At 34.6% G+C, this 21,253-nt stretch overlaps 1 protein-coding gene across 4 annotated transcripts in view; it reads right to left on the reverse strand.

The window, feature by feature from the left end:
- LOC111035141 (paired box protein Pax-6-like) overlaps positions 1 to 21,253 on the reverse strand; it is a 45,338-nt gene that overhangs the window by 12,955 nt on the left and 11,130 nt on the right. For all 4 annotated transcript variants that reach the window (XM_022316662.1, XM_022316661.1, XM_022316659.1 and 1 more), the window contains 2 exons: positions 13,345 to 13,594; positions 12,329 to 12,509 (listed from right to left, as the gene is read on the reverse strand). In XM_022316662.1, the coding sequence (XP_022172354.1) occupies positions 12,329 to 12,509; positions 13,345 to 13,594 (431 nt within the window). The remainder of the gene's footprint in view (positions 1 to 12,328; positions 12,510 to 13,344; positions 13,595 to 21,253) is intronic.

Below are 21,253 nucleotides of genomic sequence, written 5' to 3' on the forward strand. Positions count from 1 at the left end.
GGCGGTGGTGGGAGGAGGAAAAAAATTTGTTTTAATCAGTCCGCATGCATTGTCCGTGCGCAAATCGGTGTGTTAATTTGGACAAATGCGACGGCGGCGGGACAGGCCGAAGGGTGGCACCGACCGCTGCCGCCGCCGCCGTATAATGAAGTATTGGCTGGCCAAGTCATTGAGCAAACATAATAAAACAAACATTTTGAGCTAAAGGAGAGCGTTTAGAAAAAATAAAAGGAAAACAGGGTCGACGGGGTTGTTGCGCGCACACTGCAATATTTTCTAGTTGTTTTATGTGCAGTAATTGCGAGCTTTTTAAAATTAAAAGTAAAAGAAAAGGGGGATGGAGAATATTTGTTTGTTTTTCAGCTCCGCTGATAACCAGAGTTTCTTTTATTCGTCTATTTTTTTTTTTTATAATACATATTATTATTACTCATACCTCCTGCACACCAACTCCTGCACACCAACAGAATAGAGACGGAGAGTCACTAAATTCCGTATAATTGTTTAGAGATTTAATTCTCCATAAATCCAAAATGTATTTCATTACTAGTTGCAGGTTATAACATTAAATTTTAAATTTTCGTATTTTAAATTTATAATACGAACAAAGCTGTATTTTTGAATTAAAAAAAAAATACCGCAATATCCGATAAATACGACAATTATACCTTCACGCGTGGACATTTCCGCTTGCAATATTATCGTTATGACTTATGATATAATAATACAGTCATCATGAACAAAAACGCAGTTTATACTATAATACAGTATTGTATTATTAAAAGCCGACTCAGTGACACGAGCGAATTACAACGACGGAATTCTTAACTACCGTCACGATGGCCTTCAGGTTTGACGAAAATTTTAATCTGGTTACGACACTACTTCCGCAGCAGGGTAGTGGTAACATATCCTAGTCGGAGAGACGCACTCTGAGGCGCTATGTACCCTAGACCGAACGCGCAGGGGAGGGAAAAAAAGGAATTACTCATATATACACGAGAGAAGAGTGAAGGATAGTGAGTTTATATATTATATATAATATATATATATTACTATGATACTGGTTTTCATATATATATATACACACGGGGTGAATTGCCAGTGACAGCGGAGACATAAATCCTACGGGATAAAAACAACGCGGACCCGGCAGGCAGGGATGTTTTTATATATATATATATATATATAATAAATACGCGCTGCAGTTAAATAACAAGTGTAATATACGAGGTCGCATATCCGCCGGCGGTGGTAGAGGAGAGGTAACGAGCTTCAGCGGTGGGGCGGCCCCGCGTTCAGCGAAAATTAACAACGAAAGACCACCATTTTACTGCCTCCGGGCGGCAGCTTGGTATAGTGTACATAGTATATATATATATACGACGAGACTTGAGTTTATATATATATGTATATTGTATATGGCTCTCGAGAAGAACGTTTTTCGTTTAAATTGTTTTTTTTTTTTCGCTAAAACCGCTTCCAAACCAGCACGGAGATTCTTGATGCCTTTTTCATAATTGAAAATTAATACATTTTCATAATTATATTAAAACATGGAATTAGGTGCTCAGCCGACAGTACACCTAATTGATATTGCGTATACCTTTTTTGTGGAAAAAAACTCTCCGTCGGAATAACGTGATGCATAATGTACACAATATTATAATAGTATTCACTTGTATATTATATTATTATATAAACGGAAATGTGTTTGAAATCGAATCGTTTTAATACGATTCCAATAATATAATGTTTCTCGTGTAGTGTACCTATATTATATGCAACGAGGGACAAGTTTTGACAGAAGCCTATTTATAATATATATTATATACCTAATATGTGTCCATATTATATTGCATGTAATTTAGTGGCAGATCGAATGGTTTTACAGTGCACATCAGTTAATGCTGAACAACAGCGTATAAATTATTAAAACAATTTTTCGCCTCATTAAATAATAAATAATGTGATATAAGAAAACAAAGTAAAAACTTTGTAGAAAATGTATTGTGTGGGTGGATAATAAATAAACGAAAACAAAAAATCATTAAAGTGATTAAAATTGACAAAATATGACGATGATACGTATGAAAAATCAAAACCATTGTGCGCTTTTTATATTTTAATATTTATTATGCTTTCAGTTCCTGAAACAGATTACGGAGTTTAATGAGCCATATCCAATTTTAATGATAAAATAGGAGAATGCACCTCCCTATATTATGTGCATTGTCCGAATTTTGTTCATGTAACAACTAAATATAAATAGCCATAGTAAATCAGATTAGTAATTTATCAGAAAACGAATTTATTAGAATTTGCAGATTTTTATAAAATTCAAACTGATTTAGTAACGTAAGCAAAACTATTTTATTTTTTTACTCATTAGTATTATTTGTCATATTTAACTTTTATTATTTTTTTTTAATACGAAAAAATACATTTTTATTCTTGTTTAATATTAGCCAATAGCCATCATGCGTCAGGTAATTCAGATAATATTTTAATTGATCTTGAATTTAGCAAACTCTTAAATGCTGCATACTTTCGTTACTAACTATGTGACAACACATCAGTCATAATATATATATTATATTAAAGTACATTCTTATTTGACAATTTTATCATTTTTAAATTTAAAGAGCTTTTTATAGAGAAATATTATGTTGGCTGTATATTATTCAGATAATGTGTATGTCGTATGTCTATAAATATAATTGTACATCAGTAACATATCCGTTTTCAATGTCATATAGAGTTTATAAAGAAAAATATTTCCATAACAACGAAGCCAAATTATAATGCATTATAATATAGTGATAGTGACTACTGCGGGTTACGTTCGAAGGCGGAGGGCACTACAATTTGGTCTTTTAGGAACGATAAAAATGTACTCGTACAGTCTTACCAGAATATATGAGGCATATTGCGATGATGACGTATCGTGTTAATTATTAACTAATATCTACCTGAACGGCTAAGCAGCGCAGTAACTCAGTCACTGTAACAGTTTAACAATACATAGACACACACATGCCCACTTACGTGTGAGTGTGATATGCGCCGTTGTGCGATATTATAATATTATATTATATATTGACAGCATTTCGGGGAGGAAAACAATGTGTCGGAGAGCGGATTTCTGCGTACGCGCAACGTCCATTGATCCGTCACACGTATGTATGACTCGTGAGGCGTGTGACACGCGTGTGCGACAATAAAATCTGTGACAATATTTATATATATAATATGTATAGCATACATACATACACGAGTATAATATATTGTACATGATATAGGGGCGGCGGCGACGGTGGATTGCGATTGTGCGACCGTGTGCACTCAGACGAACAGTGTTCGCCTTGTTCTAAATCGCCGAACGGAGAGAAATTACCTCTGGTCGGTTCTCAAAGTCTGTGTAGTTACACATATAATATTATACATACATGTACGTTGTACATGATATTACACGTCGTGTATATTGTAAATACGTACAACAATCTATATATATATATATATATGTAAACGTGGGTAAATAACTATAATGTATGATATATACACTTGTTATCCAAGTGTCATATTAATTGTGGACGAGGGAGAAAGAGAAACGGATAGAATGATTCGGATGTGCACTGAAGGATGTGTTTGCTTAACTAAGTGGCTGCCGACAATTTGTATTTTTGTTGAGATTGAATGTCTTGCAGACGGGGAATAAAATGTTATAAAACCGTCTAACCGGATAGTTCGAACAACTACGCAAAGCGTGTATAAGTCATGTGCAAATGAGCTAAACGGCCTTCGATAATGTCATATTATGATCAAAAATAATAAGACGAAAAGCTGAATTCAAATTTGACATCGTTTGTCCCCTAATAATCATTATGTTACATTATGTATAGACGAGTGTAGGAATAAGGTATATATGTCTAACTACCTAAGTGGAATGTAGAAATACCACACCAAGTACCGACAACATATTAATATAAAGAAATATAGAAATTAACAATACAATTTTCGGTCAAACATCTTAATACTACCTACCTATTTCAAAGAAATGTTGTCGATAAAGATGCATCATATTTTGACGAACAGCGTACTCGTATTATTTTACGAAATCGTATTGGGTTACAATTAAATGTTCAAACCAAATGTTAAAATAGTACCTATATAGGCATATAATGTTATGGAATATTCATTACATTGGACAATTGGATGGGGTATTCACCTCGAGGCTTGCACTAAGTATTGAGGATAACCATAATAGTTTAACGTTGTATGCTTCACATGTATATATTATATAATACAATAATCAACTTTTATTTTTTAGTATTCAAACACGCGGCAACATTGGCTATTAGGTGAATAAACATATATGTTTATAAACAATCTTTAGTGGTATAGTGATATTGTATAAGGTATACATTTGTAACTACTTCTAAACATATTAGATTTGTGTAAAATATAAAAGCGTCTATATTCATAGAATAATATATTTTGAATATTATGGTGAACCTTGATTATTAAATAAAATTGACACTGAAGAACTTTTTAAGTAATTAATATTCAGAAAAATAGGTAGGTAATGCAGAATATTATTAAAACAAATTACGGAGATCACCTTTGTCTTGGTTATACATTATAAGTAGAAAAATATTATTAATAAAATCTATATGTTTCTCTCTATATAATATAAATAGGTATATGAATTTTTTATTTCTCCTTAATAAATTAAAATTAAGTTTTCTTTATGATAACAGATGGGCATGTCATATGGAATAACAGAAGACTAAATAATATTATGTATTATTATAATGGAATAATCGCTGATCCCGCAGTCAGTTACCCGCGAACAGGAATCTTTTGTCAATCACAATACGTTGTAAAAAATTAAAATTTTGTAAACCATGCGTTCGATATAATATTATTTACGATGGTGGAGGCGACGGCGTGACCACAGCGTGAAACGGGATCAGGGGATTGGGGGCCGATGTATATATTATATTATATAAATCGGCCGGCGTGGTTTCGAATTGATACGATTAAACAGCGGAGTACGGGGCCCCGGTCGGCGGGGGGGCCTGGACGAAAAATTAAATATATACGCGTTACATAAAGGGTAGAGGATTAAGGAAATTTTCAAACGGGGACAAAAAAAAAAACGCCGGATTCGATTATGTGCGGCGACGGACCCCGCGAAAAGCTTAAAAATGTCGCGAGAGACAGCAGCAGGAGCTGTGTACGCATATAATGTATGGAGGCGACGGTACAGTCAAACACACATATACATATATATACATATACCTGGTATGTACATGGTATACATGGGCGCGTAGGGGTCGGGTCTGCGAACGACAAAGTTTTCCGGACGGCCGAGTTTTCGCATGCACGCGAGTAAATTTAGAAACGTCGGCGGGCTACATACAGGCGTCAGGCTGTGGGGAGGGGGGGGGCGTATGGATTTTAATAGTATTAGGCCCGTGTAATCTGGTCGACGGTATAATTTGTAATATAATAATGTGTTAAAGAGTGCGAGGGATGAATCTAAAATCTATACTCGTGTGCGCGAACGCTGCTGCACCGGGCGGAGGGTGCAGGGGTGTGTACTATGTATATAAGCGCGTGTACAATACGTGTGTGTATATGGTACGGAGGCTGCAGCGGAGAATTCATTATTGCGCGAGGCCTATGCCAACGCCAGATGGGCTAATCAGCTGATCTTTATTATGGGCGACATTCTTCTGGACCATCCGACTGGAAACCGAATAACCGGGGCGAGTGGTTTTGATACGTCAGCCTGCGTTTGACTCGGGACACACGGCTGCGGCGGCGGCGGTGAATATAGCATATATATATATAGGTACACACGCCACTGAAAACCGATTTTTTTTATTATTTTTATTATTATTATTTATTATTATTTTTTACTCTACTGGTTTTTTTCTCCGTATTTTACCTTACATATTTTTTTTTTTTATATATTTAACAGAAATTTCTATCAGATCCACTAAGAGCGGTTCGATAATCTCGCGTGTTTGATGTCTGTGCCGCTATTTACGCAAACCACCAGTACCGTGCTTATATATATATATATTATATTGTATAGGTTAAATCTTAAATAGATGAAAAAATAGTATTATTACCTACTTTTTCAAACCAAAAAAAATATGAGCATATACACTTTTTAAGTAATTATGTGTTACACTAATTTATTTTTATGTTTATTTTTCGTTTAGGTAGGTGTGTATTTGTATAGATTCTGAAAAATATATTTTCACAAAGTACACCATGGATTATGGATGGGTTTGGGAGTTGAATAAAAAAATGTATCGAATAATTTGAATATAATTATCATAATATTGATTTCTTATCAAGATATTATTGAAAAGAATTTTAATACATGTACAAAGTATGAACTACTTTGTAATGAACAATGCTAATAATATAATATTGATTATACTGACTATACATTTATTATTGATTTTAGTAAAAACAATTAGATACATAAGAAATACAAATTTGTGTTATATTAATTGTCGGACGTAAAAAGGTATAATATCATTATTTATTTTGTTTCTAGTGAATTACGGGTTCGTACAAATATAATATAATATATATGTAAGCCAGAAAGAAGGAAAACCAATAATCCTCTTTAAATACTTTTTATGTTATGGTTCAAGAGAATTATATATTAGACCGTTATAAATGTATAACTAACGATTACATTTGTTGAATTTAATTCGAATTCATCGTTGTAAAATAATTTCAATCCGAATGCACGGTGTCGAGCCTTTTAATTAACAGTGCGGTTTTTTCAATGCAAAATACGATTAAACTCGTTCGTCGCGGGCTATGGAAGTAGCAGTTCCAACAATGGGCCTTAAATTTTGACGAGCCTATTATTTGCGGTTACTGAGGAGTTTTACGCGAGAAAAAAAAATGAAAAAATAAAAAGCGAAAAATCTCCAGGGTGCATTTTCGGAAAGGGGTGTGGGAATAATTTAAAACTAATTGGCGCCGGACGGGAAAGTTTCTTTGTCCGTAACCTATTGCGGTGGAATGGGTGGCGAAAGACATTTCTATAACTATAAAATATATAGTCATATCTTATTTAAATGACAATGCCACAATGGCCGTATAAAGTTTAAAAGAGGAATTCCTTCTCTTTGTTATTATTATTATTATTTCGTAGTCCGCAAAATTACAGAGCGCAAAACGTGGCGCGTACACCACGCAACGGGCTTCCGTCCGTGCACACCCGACACCGGACAACAACCCTAAACAGAAGACTTTCAATCGCAACACTCCCCCGCAGCAGTATATATAATATATAGGGTGTGCGAGCAATAATATAATAATATATTATGTACAATTTTGTTTTATATTTTTTTTTTATTATTTTTTTTAGGGAAACATTACCGTTGACGTTTATGTAAGCCAGCGATGACAGATGACCCGACTTGGGGCTTCGGACGCTTGACCCCTGTTCACGACGAATTTTCTAGGGTATACATATGTATATAGGTAACTATAATGTGTAGCAATCCGTCAACACAGTGAATGCACGCGCACGTAAATAATATTACGAATATTATAGTATATGTATATAGTGTAACATTCTTTGGAAACATGTATAAATGCAATAACACTAAATATAACACCAGCTTAGCTAGGGTCACGTGCGTATAGGTAATATAAAAATTATTAAAACTGCTTTGAAATAGCTGCTGACTAGATACTGCAGCAGGTGTATTATATTTGGTAAATTATACACCACGGAAAAAAAATTCGATGTAATAGATAATATGATATTAATATGCAAATTAATCGCTTAAATCGATTAAGGTCATATTCGTGTAACGGTAAACATGATATAATATGTTAGTATTTCGTACGTCGAATCACGATGATCGTTTTTCCGCAATAACTATATAGTACTATATATATATAAACATCATCGTAATAATAAATCGGTTGGAGTAATACAGTGGGAAAAGGAAATGTAATAAAATGTTTTTTTTTTCAAACAAAACATAATACATCCCACCAAAATACCGCGGAATGAACGAAACGGGCAAATAATATCCAAGGGATACATACAAACGTATAATATGTCATATTGACCATATAGTATATCGTGTATAGCCGTCCGAGAGTTTCACGTGTTGTTATTTACCGTAGATATAGGTGGAGGAAGTGTTTTTCTACCGGAAATCGAGGGGAAAATATGGCCCCAAGGCCGCCGGCGCCACCGCCGCCACCCTGTCGATACGGATCAATGTTTTAGGCTTTCCCGGCCCGGCCATGTTTTCCCGCGACGCATTTTCCGACCAATCCGCAATAATTTTCCACGCCCTGATGGTCGCCCCACCACCGACGGTGTATATATTATACATACATATATATATATTTTATTCCCACCACCAACGCCGAGCACTATCTTCACGAGTTCTTCTCCTCCACAATATGACTGTGGTGGCGGAGCCGTGGAAATATTACTGCTATACATATTAATATATTATACACATATTTGAAAATAGGTATACGCGTTGCAGGCTTAGCTATGTATCCAGTGTATCGAATATTTGTAACGATATGGAGTACTATATTCTTTAGCCAAGGCCATTTTTTACTGTCAGTCGTCAAGCAGATTATTTTTTTGAAGATTTTCATGCATCTAATCGAAATTTCAAAGAACGATTTCTGAAATATTAAGCTTAATATGCTAAGGAAAATTTCCTTAATAATGTTTTTATTTCAAATATTAAGTAAATGTAATATTTAGTCTTGTATAGGTACTTATATTACATTTGGGGGCCACAATTTATACAAATTATAAGATTTTGATTAATTACTATAATTTTTAGTTCATTAAAGCCATCATACCTTTAAACTCGATGTCATACAAAATAATAAATAGTAGTATATATATTATACAAATGTGTATATAACAACTGGCTGACGCCGTGCACTCTGTCGCCCATTAAAAAATGTCAACACTTATACATCTCAAACTTTATTTAATTCGCTATTTAATATTCAATGTACCAATGGTATTCAAAACGTAAAAAAAAATTGAAAAAAAGAAAAGATTTAGTTTTAAATTGCTGCGGATAGTAATAAGAATTTTTTTCTTGTGGGTGACAACTAACAAATATCTAGCAAAAATAAACAAATGTGCGGTTATTATTTTACAAATTTCTGAAAGACAATATACACGTGTATACATACTGCATATTATTTTAATTTTTGACGATGAGTGATCGAACGATTCGAAAGCGTACATTATTGTATACACCGCGAGCGCGAGCGATTATATGGAACTCATAATAATAATAATGATATATGGTCTAAAGTGGCTTCGTCACGAATGACGGCCGCAGTGCTCTTAAAAACAACAAATCGTCGGTAATTGACCCGTTTGGTGGAGAGTCGTGAAAAAAAATCTATGGGGAGGAAACCGCATGCACTTCATGCATACACACACATTCACACACACACATAATGTCGGGGTAGGTTTAATGGCCCACATCCCAGGAGGACAAACTGCTGCACGAGCGCAACGACCACTCGAACACGCTCTCTTTTCTTCGGTTCTAGCTTTTTTCTTTTTTTTGTTCATGACTAATTATATTTTTTTCACTTGTAATAATTGGCACCGGCGTCGCACCTCTCCTCGACCCCCCTCCCCCTACATCAACATCACAGAACCCCCCGACGTCCAATTATTGCTAAAATACCGCAATTTGTTCGAGTCTTGCCAACGTGGTGGCATTGTATTGCAGCAGAGATGAAATGAGTACCTATATTATATTCTTAACGAATGTAGGAAAAAATATACTTCACCACATGAAATGTGAACAATATGCGTATAAAGCAAACTACTTATACATACATTATATTATATTTCTCACAACACATATACGAGTACATATGTGTAAAATATAAGGGTTGACGGCGGGGTGTCCCATCGTTCGGGGACATTTCTAGGTTCATTTCTTATAAAAGAAAACATTTTGTTTATCGTTTTTATTAGTATATTTTTATTCGCTGTTTGGCCAACAACAAAACACAGACAGTAGGTACTGCAAAAGGTGTGTGGCTCATAAGTCTGAAAGAATTTATTCAGTAGTAAATGTATTCATTATCGTTTTACTGAATTATTGACAGTAAAGAGTTAATTCTATTCACTTAAACATCGGTGTTATTGAGTATTCTGTCAAACTGAATCATCTGTTCTCGCTTATTTGAAATCGATTCAATTAAAAGGTACCAACTAATTCAAACGAAGACGGTCGTTAAGATGAAAATCATAATAAGACTAATGTGCTAGAATAGACTAAATGTGTGTATATGCAGGTTAAGTCTATTGAATATATTATTATCTAAATTGATTATTTCTCAAGATTATATTATATGAAAATCTACCATTATTCTACAATTACATCTTGGGGGCTTGAATGGATCGTCACTATGTCACTGAATAAAACATCGTAATATACTAATATATGACACTATAATATTAACATATTTTTACTCGGGTATAACGTAAAGCTAAAGTAAAGGTATAAAGTAAAATAATGTTATAAATAGATAAATGGGTAAAAAAACTGTATATTATCTACCACGTTATAGCGAACTTTTCTGCACAGCTGTCTTACAGGGCCACTTGAAAACGCACAATATTACATGTAGTTTATTATATATGAAACTGTGCATTATACCTATTATGATGCTCATCGTCAAGACGGTTGTTGCGATCGCACAACAATATATGTACAATAATGGTCGGAAGGAAAGAAAAAACTTATGTACAATACCTATAATACCTGCAAGTAATACATATACATCATGCGTATAAACACATAACAACACGACGGAATAATAATAATGATAGCTGTGCCGAGGACCCGTATAAGTGGCACTCGACAAAAATGTACATTCATCGGCGAGTGCAGCGCTTACAAGAGACCGGATGATCGAGGCACATACGTCGGCATATATATTATATATAGGTACTATAGATCCGAGCCGGCACACAACAGAGCAAAAGATTCCTTTTCTATCGTTTTTTTCTACTTTCGTATTAAAAAGTAATTCCGCAATATCTACCCCGCGTATATATATAGGTACGATGCGCTGCACAGAGGCAAAAGATTTATATATATTTATATACATTGTTTGGAATTGAGTGCGACGGTCCGTGAAAACTGGTAACAAAAGTGTACATGTGCGTGTTTTGGATAGGGACGAAAAGGAGAAAACATATTTTACGTTTTATTATTATTATTATTATTATTATTCTCGTCTTTTTTTTCTGTCCAAAAGAAGTATCTTTTTCCTATACGAAACGGGAGGAGGGGGCGTTTTATTGACTGAATCGATTTGCCTATATACATTATAGTCGACCCTTCGACAAAAATAATAATACTCGTTTTGGTATTGTAAAAACGTCTAAAGGTATCTACCTACATTATTATAATATTAAATATCCAAGCGCCGCGTGTATATACAATAAATAAAATACAATACATCGTGAGTATGTATGCGTACGAATCAATCTTTTTGTATACTTATTAACACTTATTAACAACAATTATTCACTATATATTGTATTATCTATTTATATCATTGATCAGTTTATGATTTACGTTAATTTTCGTATGTTTTGATTTCGTTTTCGATTTCGTAAGCACTTAAAATTCGCAACGCATTTCCGAATACATTCCAACGGGATGCCGTGCACCCGTGCAGCAATGGTATTATAGAGGTCTGAGTAGTAATAATCAACCATTAACACGGCTCGATGCACTTGTATATTATGGTGATTTTAAAAAATAATTTAAATTCCTAATTATCGTCGTGGATCATGGGGAAACGGTTTTTAATTATTTTTTTTTTCAATTTGAATCAGTAAAATAAATGACTTATAGATTTAAACAGTACAGAGACGTTATTTCTATAAATATTTATAAGTTGATAATAAAAGTTTAATCGGAGTACCAAAATCGAGGGAAAACGCGCTGAAATTCCAAATCGTATTAATTCGTATTAATCGTTAAATTTACCCGATTTCCTAATATATTAATAATCAGATACAATATTAATAATTATAAATTATAATAATATACCTATCATAAGTCTGACGCGAGCAATGCTGAAACGGTGTCGAATTTGAGGATTTCTCTTAACTATATTATTATTAATACAATTTATAGTCATTGCAATGATACTAAAATATCATATTTACGTATGTATATCGTTAAATAACAGCCAATTACAAGTGTTAATATAACATGTTTGTATATATATAGGTATAGGTACTCACGCTCGGTATGTTGTCGTTGCTACACACCCCTTCGGACAGCAACCGGTCCCTGATCTCCCAAGCGAAGATGGACGGACACTCGCGCTTGTAGTCGGCGATTTTGTTCACAACGCCATTGGTGGCAACCCGCGGCTTCGAGCCGCCAATGGCACGCGGCTTGATTGAACCGGTTTCGTAATACCTGCAGCGACGAACCAAACGAGATATTATGAAGTTAAGCTTTATTACACTTAAATACACGTTCTGTATTGTAGATGACAATTTGATGTATTATATATTTAGGTAATTATCTCATCGTTGTCGAGGCAGAGGCGTCGAAGTAATCATAAACATATATGACAGAAACCGAATATCAACATTTACCGCCCACTCATTTCCGTATAGGTAGGTACATTTCACACCAGTAACAATTTAGATACTGCATGTTCAGAACTATACACAACTATATGCGATTAGACTACCGAGGTAATTTATAACAATCCTCGGGTATATTATGAATCAACTTAGGAAATATCAAATGTCTGTGCCCATACGTACAATACACACTAATAACTATATTTGTGTTGTTTCTGTCTTGCAAATAGGCACGTACGACATATCAAATTTGTGTTCAGCAGTTCTAATTTTGCGTAGTAAGCCTCAATAATTAAGTGATTTAATCTTAAAAGTAAGAACATTATTTATGTTTTCTCCTGGGTTTATACAATATTCTAACCATGCAGTTTCATTAAACTTATTATCTATAATGCATTTAGCTCCAAATACTAGGGACGAGTAGTCAATAGATACTTATTTACTACCCTCTCCTCCCCCCCCCATAGAGCGCCCCCAGTGAGTCAAAATGTCAAATCAAAATTAAAACAATAACCAATAAATGTTTGCATTGCCGTTGCCTATCCATAGCATTATCTAATCTATTTGGCATAATTAATATCAATGAACTAGAGTTGAATTTTTGAAACTAATACTCTACTAACTAATAATTAATTATTTTTAGTCTGAGACTTAGTGCTCACCGGCCGAGTATTTTGGATACGCATCCGTTGGAGACCTGCAGTATGCGGGATATGTCACACGGCCTGGCACCTGAGTGCGCAAGCTCGACGATTTTCTGTCTCGTCGAATCTGGCAACGGGCGACCATTGACGTACACTCCACCCAGCTGGTTGATACCACTATGACCGGCCGCCGAACAACCGAACAGAGCCGCTGAGCTCTGGACCATCGCCGCGGCCGCCGCTGTCATGTTGCAGTGGTCCGAATCATCTGAAAAGGAAATGAACAATAATATTATAAACTTTATTATACACATAGCGTTTGGATGAGTTATAATATTTAATGAGTACACTTTGTGAGGTATTAATATGCAATATGCACCGTGGTTATATGGATGAAAGTCGATAGACTATTATTTGGGCTGAAAAAAAATGTTGTGACACGAATTTCTGATCGGCCCGTACCTATATTGCTATGTATAACAAAATATTGGCAATACATATATATGATCGTGATATGATATATTATGCGGAATATACATGCAGAATTTATTATCGACAAAAAGCGTTTCTAAGAGTGAGTGAGTGAGAGAGGACCACACATGCAAAACATAACATAACGTCATCCCCTCCGATGCGTGCTTATCCGACCATGGCGACGAAAATATTACGCGTGTATTATATTATATGTATAATAATAATATTATATATATATTATATTATATTATGTGTGTATATATATATGCGGGCCGTGGGTATTTTCTGATACGGTAGCGGTTTTTATTGTTCGGAGAGAAGTAGGGAAGCAAATTGGATCTGTCACTCAAGTAAAGAGGAGCGGCGGTGGCGGCGGTGGAGGTGGAAAAAAACACACACACACTCTGCGCACACCCGGTGACAGCACCGACTGCAAGCATTCCCACACACCATCGTAAGCTCACCGCGGGGATATTAATTAATATTATATATATATGAGTGTGCGTGTGTATGCAGCGAGAGGAGAGATTTAGGCGTCATTGTTCCCGTTTAAATTCCATACAGAAATTGTAAAATCGTAACTCTGCAGCGGTTTCATTTTTCTGAGAATATATTTTACTTTCAAACAATATTGAATCGTTCCGATGGTGTTTGGTCGGTACGTTTTTTCCCCAAATAAAGCTGGAATATACTGTGCGCAAGTGCTTTATACTGTTACGGATAAAATATCAAATGTTCCTGATAATAAAGACGAGCTCCGTCTACAAAACCGTTCTTTTTAAGGTAAATACAGAAATACCGGACTAGACAGATTATTAATCGAACCCGCGGCGCGTCTATACAAATCAGTCGAATAAGTATATAATATGCACTTTAGATCCTTGTAATAATCACAATAATACGATTATTAAATTCTCGTTTTTAAATTATTATTACTCGCTGAAACGTGTAAAATACATTTCTAACAGAATACAAATATTATTATAATTACATTTGGTCGCCGCCGACGTTTGGGCGCTAACCAAACGAAACAGGTTTTCGTTCGAGACGGATCTTCGAGCGGCGAGTCGATCGTAAACAACGTGTCTCTAAAAACGTATGACGTATTATAGTAATAATAGTATATTATTATGGAAGTTTCACTGTATAATTATATCGTTACACGCTCGATCCATCAAAATCAAAGTAAGAATCTACTGCAGTGTATCATATAGTGTACTCGCGCGTCGAAAAATCTCACTGCAAACGCGTTGCACTTATTCGTTTACATAATATGGTTGTGGTAATCTGTAGAATTGTATATATTGAATACATAGAAAATATAAATAAGATTCAGCGGCAGTAACTCGTGAGTTGTTATAGGACCGTGCGAAGCATCCAATAACGGCGGAGAGAATTTCATTTTTCATGAAGACGAAGGTAAAATATAAATATTACTTAATACTATGTAGCAGTAAGTTAAAAATATATTTTTTGTAACATTCGCAGAGGGTGCGAGAGCGTGTACGAAAACATTGCGAGGGCCCGAAAATCGTCTTAAAGGATTGCGTACACCGCAGGGAAGAGTGGCGAGAGTTGAGCTGAAGAGGTTTCTTTCACGATGGGTGCCCGCCGGCATCAATGCACCTACCTATATATATATGATGTTCTATATATTTAATATTATATATATCGTATTTACGCGTGTGCGCTTTTGTCACTTGTTACGCGCGTTGTTGGCAACACACGGTGGACCGAATTCACCCTTTTACTAGCAATAAAGTAATAATATACAATAATATATGCTCGACGCGTATGGTGTTTTTCTTACACATATATTTGTATGTATACGTATGTGTATAGGCTGTTTACACGCCCAAACACATTTCGAAAACGGTTTTTATTGCTTTTGAATTTAATTTCAAACACTACACACACGCACACTGCACTGCGGCGTCTCTCTCTCTCTCTCTCTCTCTCGTTTTCTCGAGTGTTGCGAATTATTGGCCGTCGACGACGAGCTGACAAGAGCGGTAGCGTATGTCGTGTCGTCGCTACGAGAGCCACTTGAACCGCAGCGGGTGAAAGTTCCTATTACGTAAAAATCCTATTAAGGCAGCCGTAGTCGCGACGGATTTATTATAAATCGATAAATAACAATATTTCTGAGTCGAGTGGTTGCACGCAGTCGTACATATGCATATGTATACGACTATAGTATTCGTTTCGTTAATCGATAAAATATATTGTGCACTTTGAAGTTTGAACGGAACAACGAGGGCGAAATAACATATCCTACTTTGGAAACGAAATAACATATCTAACAGTTTGTTATATATTTTAATTTATATATATTTAATATTTAATATATTTACTATTTTATTATTTTATTATTGTATATATTTCGTAATGTTAATTTAATTTTTTTTTCCGTTCGATTCAACAGAGCGATTTGTAACGGAACCGTGTTCGAACGTTACTCGACCGCACTGAAATATTGGGTATTTTCTATACAATCGAACGGAGTAAAAGAGTAAACATTTTCTCGTGGGCCACTTTACAGCTGTGTATACGACAGTGGATTTGTATTATATATTCAAAAACGGCGTACGAAGTATATGGGGTCGGTATTATATTTTTTTTATACCCGCCACCATGGTGGTGTATATTTGTCCTCGGCGCTATTGTTCGCGAGCGCGACCCAAATCCCGATATATTATATTGTATGTGTATAATATGGGTATATCAATTCAAAAACTGTCGTCTTAAGCGGTTTTTATTTTGAAAACCTGCGAGTAGAATTTAATGGTATATACCTATAATATATATACATATATGTTTATGTTTCCATTTTCCAATGTCTAATACACGCACAAAGGACGTCGTTTCAATATCGTTTTACGAGTGTCGTATACTCGTATCATGTACTATAAGTACGAATCGACATATTATATATAGGTAGGTCCCTAAGCCGTCCTGTGATAATCGGGGGCCATCGTCACCACCATCGATTTGCACGTTGTTTATATGTATAGGTATGGTATATAATATCTACCCCGTGTTTTCTACACATTTGATGTCAGTTTGTAAAGTATTATTATTTATTACTGCATATACTAAAATAAAAATGCATCGAGACCGGGTTTCATCTCAAAAGTACTAAATGTCTTAAGCTTGAAAGGAAATTATTCCATTACAATATTTAACTACTCTGTACATATTTATAAGCTAAATTCATAAAACATAAATAAAAGTATATGAAATAATATTATAGCATGTACATATTACATAATATTAAAATCATCATCTCTCAAGAAATGTAATTCTAAAAAATAGCTCTCTGTCAAATTATAATATACATAGATGTTTTTCTTTTTATAGTCATTATATTATATGTTTAACAGATTCAACATTTCCTACTCTGTACAAACAGTTTTTTCGTTTTTCATATTCTTCTTCGCGTATATATCAAGGAAGTTCTGCAAAATCGTCGCACTATATATACAATTTATCGCATTATATTACATTCGAAATTTCAAAACCACATAAAACAATCTGAGAGAGAGATCGCGGTATGTGTGTGGAAAAAGCGCGTACATTGTACTATAATACATATCACGTTAACCGTTTGGAGGGGAGGCGGGGAACTCGCTTGTGCGTATATGTCGTCCGGCCGTTTCGGCTCTGTGCCAGCCCGCGGCGGGAAAACGTTTTTCCGGCGGCACGTCCGGCACCCCTCGTCGCAGCCCCCGATCCCACCACGGACGCATAATACACCGGCTGCGGCGACCGGAAGCGCACCGAGTCGCGCGGGATACGCCGCCGCGCGTCACGCCGCTCAGTCCGTCGCCACGGCAACGTGCGCAAAATAAAATGTATTATTTATTATATCTATATATATGAGCAGTGTGCCGTGCGCACGCGCGCTTTACCGTAAATTTAACGACCCAACACCTCCGCCGAGAACGCGAGTTTTTATCCTGTCGTCGTGCCGGCGGCAGTTATGATGGAGTTTACATTAAAACGTAGCGAACAGCCGACGTGTCGATGTCGGGTATATACTGCCACAGTAGCAGCACCAAAAACTTTAATTCAAAGAAGGTGGGTAAATAGATACCGCCTACATCGTTTTCGTTCTAGTTAGGTACAAGAAATATGCATAGTAGGTTCAAATAATAAATAGAATCGAAGCAGTCTTACAAGAAATTCCTCTATACTGAAGCAAAACCTATAGAATTGTAAAACAGAAGAACTTATTTTTTAAAACAAAAGAAGAGAGAGAAAAATAATAATATTAATGATTTATTATACCAAGAAAATCAAAACGGGTCATACATTAAAATAATGTAAAAAGTAGATAATACAGTAAAACAAATAATAACAATAATAGCAATAATATATTAAATATTTTTACAAGAGCAATTTAGTACATATACACAATAAATTAATAGTCGATTAGAATTTGGTTTTAGTTTTTTTATTTTGTATTAAAGATTAAGTACGTTAATTGTAAACTAGAGTAACTACATTTATATCATATATTGCGTAGGTGTAATCATTCTCTAGTATCGATTTCATACTCTTTATAGAAGTGATATATATATACATAATATAGGCTTTCATTAATTCCACAAGGCTTTCTATTTTCTCAGTAATATAGTTAGGCAAGAAATGGAAATATCTGTTTTCACGAGGGTTAATTTATTAAAAGGTTCCGCTATTTTATTTAAATACAATGACCCCCGGAACATTATTGTTACTGTTTTATTTTCTGTTTTTATTGCATTTGAATGTACTTTTTTGCTGATTCATATTAAATTATTTACTCTTTGTAATATTTTGAATGTCTAACAAATCTGCTGTATAGACAAAGGAAAACTCTAATTGAAAAGAAATATTTATAATTATAATTATATACATTTTAATCTAGTTATCTAATATTAATTTTATATTCAATTTGGAACAACAACTGTTAAAATCTACTATTTGGTAAAATCTTATTAGATTATATGAATATACAAAATGTCATGATTTATGAAATACAATTTTGTAGATATAAATGATAATAGGCATACAAGTATATATCAAAGATACATATTATATAAACTATAAATGTATATAGTTTATAAATAAAGTACAAATAATTTAATTATTCACTACAGATGAAAGCTATAGTAGAGTTCAATTTGAAGTTCATAACAATAATAATAAGTTGTGTTGAAAGAACTGAAACCTTTTAGGGACTTGATATGAAATTTTAAGATTGGCAATATTTTATCACAGACCTTTGACCCAAGGTGGTGTCAATCAGTACAAAATACATGCCATGTAATGCTGATTTATTTTACTGATGATGTGCTACATAATACAATGTTTTATAACTAAAGCGGTATAATATGACGTTGTATTAATGTTGCTATATAATTTAGAGAATCTTTCGATGTATGTATAATGTATATAGTAAATTGTGCCAAATATATAGAAAGTACAGTGTTTGCATCCTCGTCTGGGATTATTATACTATAATCGTGTTCGATAATCTGACAACTTGTGCGATGTCAAAGACAGCGTGATCGTACAAAGGGATCGGTGGCTACATCGACATGTTTTGATTACTGATTATTATTTGATCAGCCAAACTTTCCAAAGTTCCGGAAAATGCAACATGAAAGCATCAGTATAGTAGGTACTTGATACCTATATATTGTAATCTCGTCAGTTGTGAAGCGAACATTATATTGTATATACCTAGTCTTTGGGCTTAAAGTTTTTGCCCAGTCACCAGAGTCGATACGACAAGGTAACAACGTTGATTTCGTATAACACTTAAGCGCCGTAATTAAGTCGTAAATCGTATACGAGACAAAAGTATTGGATGACCTCGCAATGATTACGATCAGTTTAGAAAATGTGTACACGCGTGGATGGGCCGTGCTGAAGCCGAAAAATACGCCTATTGTGTTAAGGTTAACCCTTCGCGTGATAAACAAAAAAATAAGAGAGAAAAAATCGAACAAGAGATGTAGTTCCGACAGGGCTCAATAGTATATGGTTATTATATATAAAGGCCGAAAACGCGGTGCGGTTACGCCATCATTGTTCTGCAGGTGTGATAATCGGAGATGGAAAAATCTACGCTGCAAGCCCCTCCGAAAGCCTCTTATATTATTATACGCCTACGCGCGCGCCACACACACCTGTCTGTGGGGAATCCTGCGGGCGATAGACATATAGGGGGAACAGATTACCCGCGATCGATTAAATTCCCAGAGATGCCTTGACCCATATATATATATATATGTGTGTAGGTGGCTGCATACAAACTGAGTCCCAATAAAACCTTTAAAAACAAATTGAGTACCGGGTTGATTTTAAGTGGGGATATACCTACTAATTGAGTTTTATGAAATTTTAAATGTAATGCTAATAAAGTCCATGTCTTAATAATAACTGATTCCCGCAAAACTAAAAATAAAAAACATCTCCCTTCCAATGTTTAACAGACTTAGGAGTTTGAAAAGTCTGTAACATAAAATTCTACAGGTATTTTTAAAATTGTAAATTTTGAAGTACTATTATTAGTTATTACTACTTACCTATTTTATAATAAAATAATCTATGGGTATAAATTGAACATTTTCAAATCGTGTTTTTTAAGTCATAAAAATGATAAATGATATGAACGATGTCAAGTAGTCATCTTCATGTACGTATATTATTATGGTTGATTTTATGTTTTACTCAAAATAATCTTCGGACTCAATTAGTATATTTTGTGTTTTCCAACCGAGGACTCAATTCGTATGTTTTCCATTTATACCCGGGAGTCAGGACTCAATTAGTATATTATTTTTTTCCCATTCGGGTATTGGGACTCAACTAGTATACAGCTATGTAAGACGTAGGTACATAATATCGTATGCGTTATTGAAATCGAGTTACACGGTGAATATAATAAAGGTACTTCCGCCCTTTGTGTCGTTTTCGACGACACTCTTAAAGTCATTCACATCGCGCTGAAACGAAGTGCTGAGGTCGGACCCATACTGTGCGCGTGTGGTCTATATATTGTTATTTTGTTGTAAATAGTGGCAATTTACGAGATATATATTTTTACTTTTACATTTTAGATAATATGTTTGACATTGTTGTCATAGTGTAAAGGTATTTGATATTGTACCACAGTGGACGAGCAGGCACTTACATATAATATAATCTATGGGTTTCCATAAAAGTATTGACTACCAACCACAGTAACAAGAAAACAAATAAAATAGTACATGATCGCATTATAATAGCAGATGACCAGAAAACACAAATATCAAGTCTGTAGAAGTTAGAAACCAATTTTGTATTCTTACTAAGTCTTTAAAAATATTTGAATAATTTGTCAAATGTCAAATGTCAATATCTGCGCGAATATGCGAATGGAATATTTATATTTTAATATACTTTATATCCTATGTACGGCATA

Source organism: Myzus persicae, unplaced genomic scaffold, assembly GCF_001856785.1.
Source record: "Myzus persicae strain clone G006 unplaced genomic scaffold, MPER_G0061.0, whole genome shotgun sequence".
Classification (NCBI taxonomy): Eukaryota; Metazoa; Arthropoda; class Insecta; order Hemiptera; family Aphididae; genus Myzus; species Myzus persicae.